Source organism: Apis dorsata, unplaced genomic scaffold (assembly GCF_000469605.1).
Source record: "Apis dorsata unplaced genomic scaffold, Apis dorsata 1.3 scaffold_4, whole genome shotgun sequence".
Classification (NCBI taxonomy): Eukaryota; Metazoa; Arthropoda; class Insecta; order Hymenoptera; family Apidae; genus Apis; species Apis dorsata.
Genome location: NW_006263307.1, coordinates 672953 through 676673, shown reverse-complemented (window position 1 = coordinate 676673; position 3721 = coordinate 672953). Strand labels below are relative to the sequence as shown.

At 21.8% G+C, this 3721-nt stretch overlaps 1 protein-coding gene across 2 annotated transcripts; it reads left to right on the top strand.

Moving 5' to 3' along the window:
• Positions 1-349: 349 nt before the first annotated feature.
• LOC102679604 (vacuolar protein sorting-associated protein 72 homolog) lies at positions 350-2530 on the top strand. Of its 2 annotated transcripts, none has more exons than XM_006607312.1 (6): positions 350-586; positions 672-880; positions 960-1142; positions 1308-1518; positions 1589-1798; positions 1889-2530. In XM_006607312.1, exons 1-6 carry the CDS (start codon positions 453-455, stop codon positions 2121-2123), a joined length of 1182 nt encoding a protein of 393 aa, XP_006607375.1. In that variant the 5' UTR covers positions 350-452; the 3' UTR covers positions 2124-2530. The 2 variants fall into 2 exon arrangements, with proteins under 2 accessions (XP_006607375.1, XP_006607374.1); XM_006607311.1 differs by having other exon boundaries at positions 1586-1798.
• Positions 2531-3721: the final 1191 nt, after the last annotated feature.

The following is a 3721-nucleotide window of genomic DNA, read 5'->3' as shown; positions in this document are numbered from 1 at the left end:
AAGTATATTCGTTATAAAAAATACTTAATAACAAAATATAAAAATATTTTTACTTTTCAAATTTAAATATAACCATAATTTTAAAATATATTATTATTGATAATTATTGATAACAATTATTAATAACAATGGTATTGATAATTATCGAAAATATCACAGTACGAAATTTTGTTAATAAATCATACACAATAAATCTAACAAATATAACAAAATATAAAAAATAAAAAAAATGTTTTTATTGTATTAAAATGTAAATTATTTATTCATTATCATAATTTATTATTAATATTATATAATTTATGAATTTATGAATGATTGGTGTAGTAAGTGTTTTATTTTCTATTTTTAGGTTAAAATAATCTACATTTAATAACGGACAAACAAGAGAATAATTTGAAAAAATAAAAACTAACGAATAAATTTGAAGAAAAATAATTTAAATAATTGCAAAAATGGCATTGAATAGAGAACGGCGTACAAATGCAGGAAATAAAATGGCAAAATTATTAAATGAAGAAGAAGAGGATGATTTTTACAAAACAACTTATGGAGGTTTTGATGAAGTGGAACAAGATCATGACTATATGTTAATATCATTTAATCTATTAATTTTTTAAAAACTTGTTTAATTTTTAATTTAATTTTTATTTAATTTTTTTTTTTTAATTTAGGGAGGAAGATGAAGCAGAAGATGAAGTAGATTCAGATTTTAGTATAGATGAAAATGATGAACCTATTTCTGATACCGAACAAGAGGGACCAAAAAAAAAACGTAGATTAGTTACAAAAGCTTACAAAGAACCTAAAGTTCAATCCCAATTACCATCTAAAGAGAAAAAAATTAGGCAACCAAGGCAAAGAATCTTTAATGAAAGTACAGGTGATATATTTTTAAAATAAATATTATCAAACATAATATTAAATCATATAGACAGAAATTAAAATATAATTCTTTATAGAAAGAAAATCTATCCGTCGTTCTACTGCTGCTAAATCAGCTGCAACACAAAAGAGATTAAGTGAAAGAAATGAGCATCAAAAAAGGAGAACAAGAGTCATAAGACATGATACATGGAAACCTACTCAAGAAGAATTATTGAAAGAAGCATTGCAAACTGAACAGATTAATATGAAATCATTAGGTGAATTGCTTAATTTTCATTAAAAAATTTAGAATAGAATTTCTATATTTGCAAAAAATTAATTTCAAATAATAAAAAAATTTATTATATATATCATGTATGATATACATATTTATGGTAATATTTTATTTTTGCTTAATTTAAAAAATTTTTTATTATTTACAGAAAAATATCAGAAATTAGAAAATGAAAAGAAAAATACTAGAACTATAAGAAAAGCCCAAACAGGACCTATGATTAGATATCAATCATTAGCAATGCCTATTATGATACTTTCTGAGGTAAATTACAATAAAGAAGAAGATAAAATGAATATAGAAAAAGATGAAAAAAATACAAATTTTGAAAATAAACGTCCAGATGAAACAATAGAAAAGTAAAGTATAACTTTTCTGTTATTTCAAATAAAAATATAATAAAACTTAATTTTTTATTTATTTCAATAGTATAACTGTAAAACCAGAAAATGGTACAAAGGATATTACTAAAAAAGAATCTTCTCAAAGTTCTAACAAAAGCAAATATTATTATGAACAAACAAAAGGATATTATGAAAGAACTTTCATTACGTTTGAAAATGAACAATTATTTTCGGAAGCATTCAAAAAATCTTCAATACAGAAATCACCAATAAAACCCTTATGTGCAATTACAAGGTGAGATATTAGATTATTAATTTATTTAATAATCTAATATTTTTAATAGATAAAATATTGATAAATTTAAATATAAAAAAAAAAATATAGGTTTCCAGCAAAATATTTAGATCCTATGACTCATCTACCATATAAAAATGTACAAACATTTCGACTATTACGTGAAGCATATTATCAACAATTGGAAGCTCGAACAGATATTAATGATACTTCACAAAGCCCAGATTTATTACGATGGCTTGAATGGAGACAAAAGAATCATGGTGGTTTAGCTCAGAGAAATACAGTACGTCTTGAACCAGCATCTGCGAGTATGCTCACGTAATTTTTTTTTGTAATAATAAAATCAAATAATATATTTATTTTTATTATAATTCGATATTTTTAATATTTTCAAATTCAAATTTAATTTAAAAATATAAAAATATAAAATTTTTTAATGAAAAAATAGATTTAATAATTATAAATAGATTTTTAATAACAAAAAATATGTTTTAAAAAAAAAAATAATGACATAATTTTGTAAATAATGATATAATTTATTATTATGTATAATATTGAATTATTATGAGTTGAAATTCTATATAATCTTAAAATTATAATAATATTATAATGTATCTATTTATATAAAGTTAAAATATATATATTTTTGATCATCGAAACAAAAATTGTACAATACACATATATGTTCAAAGCAAAAGTGATTTTATTAATAAAATTATAAAGTACAAAGCATTGGATTAATAAAATGTCGCCGATTCGGTGACCACTTCATACATGTGTGTATGTATGTGTGTGTATATGTATGTGCACGCGCGCGCACGTTATGTATATACATATATTAAATTAACGAAGAATAAACTGATCTCGATAACATTTTTAAAAATTCATTGTTCTAAATATCCCATTTGTACAAATTAGGGAATATTTAAAAGTCTCTTTAAAGATAGTATCTAATAATCTAATGATAAAAAATAAAAAACCAAAGGATTTAAATATATTTCTTTCATCATCTTAATTATTTATCGCACGCACTCTATTGATACAAAAGTATAATTTTTATTATCTTGCTTCAAAAAGAATTCACATCTTGAAAATTGATTATTCAGTCAGAAAATATATCGAAAGTGAAATGACATTTCTTGCATTCATCATGTATAATTTTTAAATTCACTTTTTTCTTTCTATTAATTGCTCATTGTATTATTTTCAAAAATAAAAATTATTATTCGTTAAAATATTTGAAATAAAATTCGTATTTTTATTGAAATATTACTGGTGATTGCCTCTTTGCTTATATTATAATTTATAAATAAATTTTAATAAAAAAAATAATTATATATATATATTACTAATTACAAATAGTACTGTTAAAAAAACATAAATTTTAGTATATTTTATAAATTTTTTAATGATTGAATGATATTGAATTCTTTTAATTAAAAACAAATTATTATTATTCTTCCTCATAAAACAATTAGAAAGTTACCATTTAAAATAATACCATATCAATACGAGATTAACCCAACGATTGATATTGCACGAATCATCGAAGCCTCGCATAAATATAACGAGACATTTCAATATTTCAACATTTTACTCACTCTCTATTTATTTATCAAGATACAACGAGAACTTGTAACGATAACAGATTACATTGCGACTACACACATCGAAGCAATAATTATTAGACGCCTAGAAAGACGATATGATCTCGCAAATAATGTACTTTCATGTCTTATCACGTTTATATGCGCTAAAATTTTTTGATATTTTTCCCATTCAGAATAAAAATAAAGTACTTTTGAAAATACTTTTTTTTTTAAATGACTCTCTTATCGTATAGCTCTTTATCGTATTTCAATATTAAAACTACGGTGCAAATTCAAAAGCAGAGAGTGAGCAATAATAAAAGTATTTTAA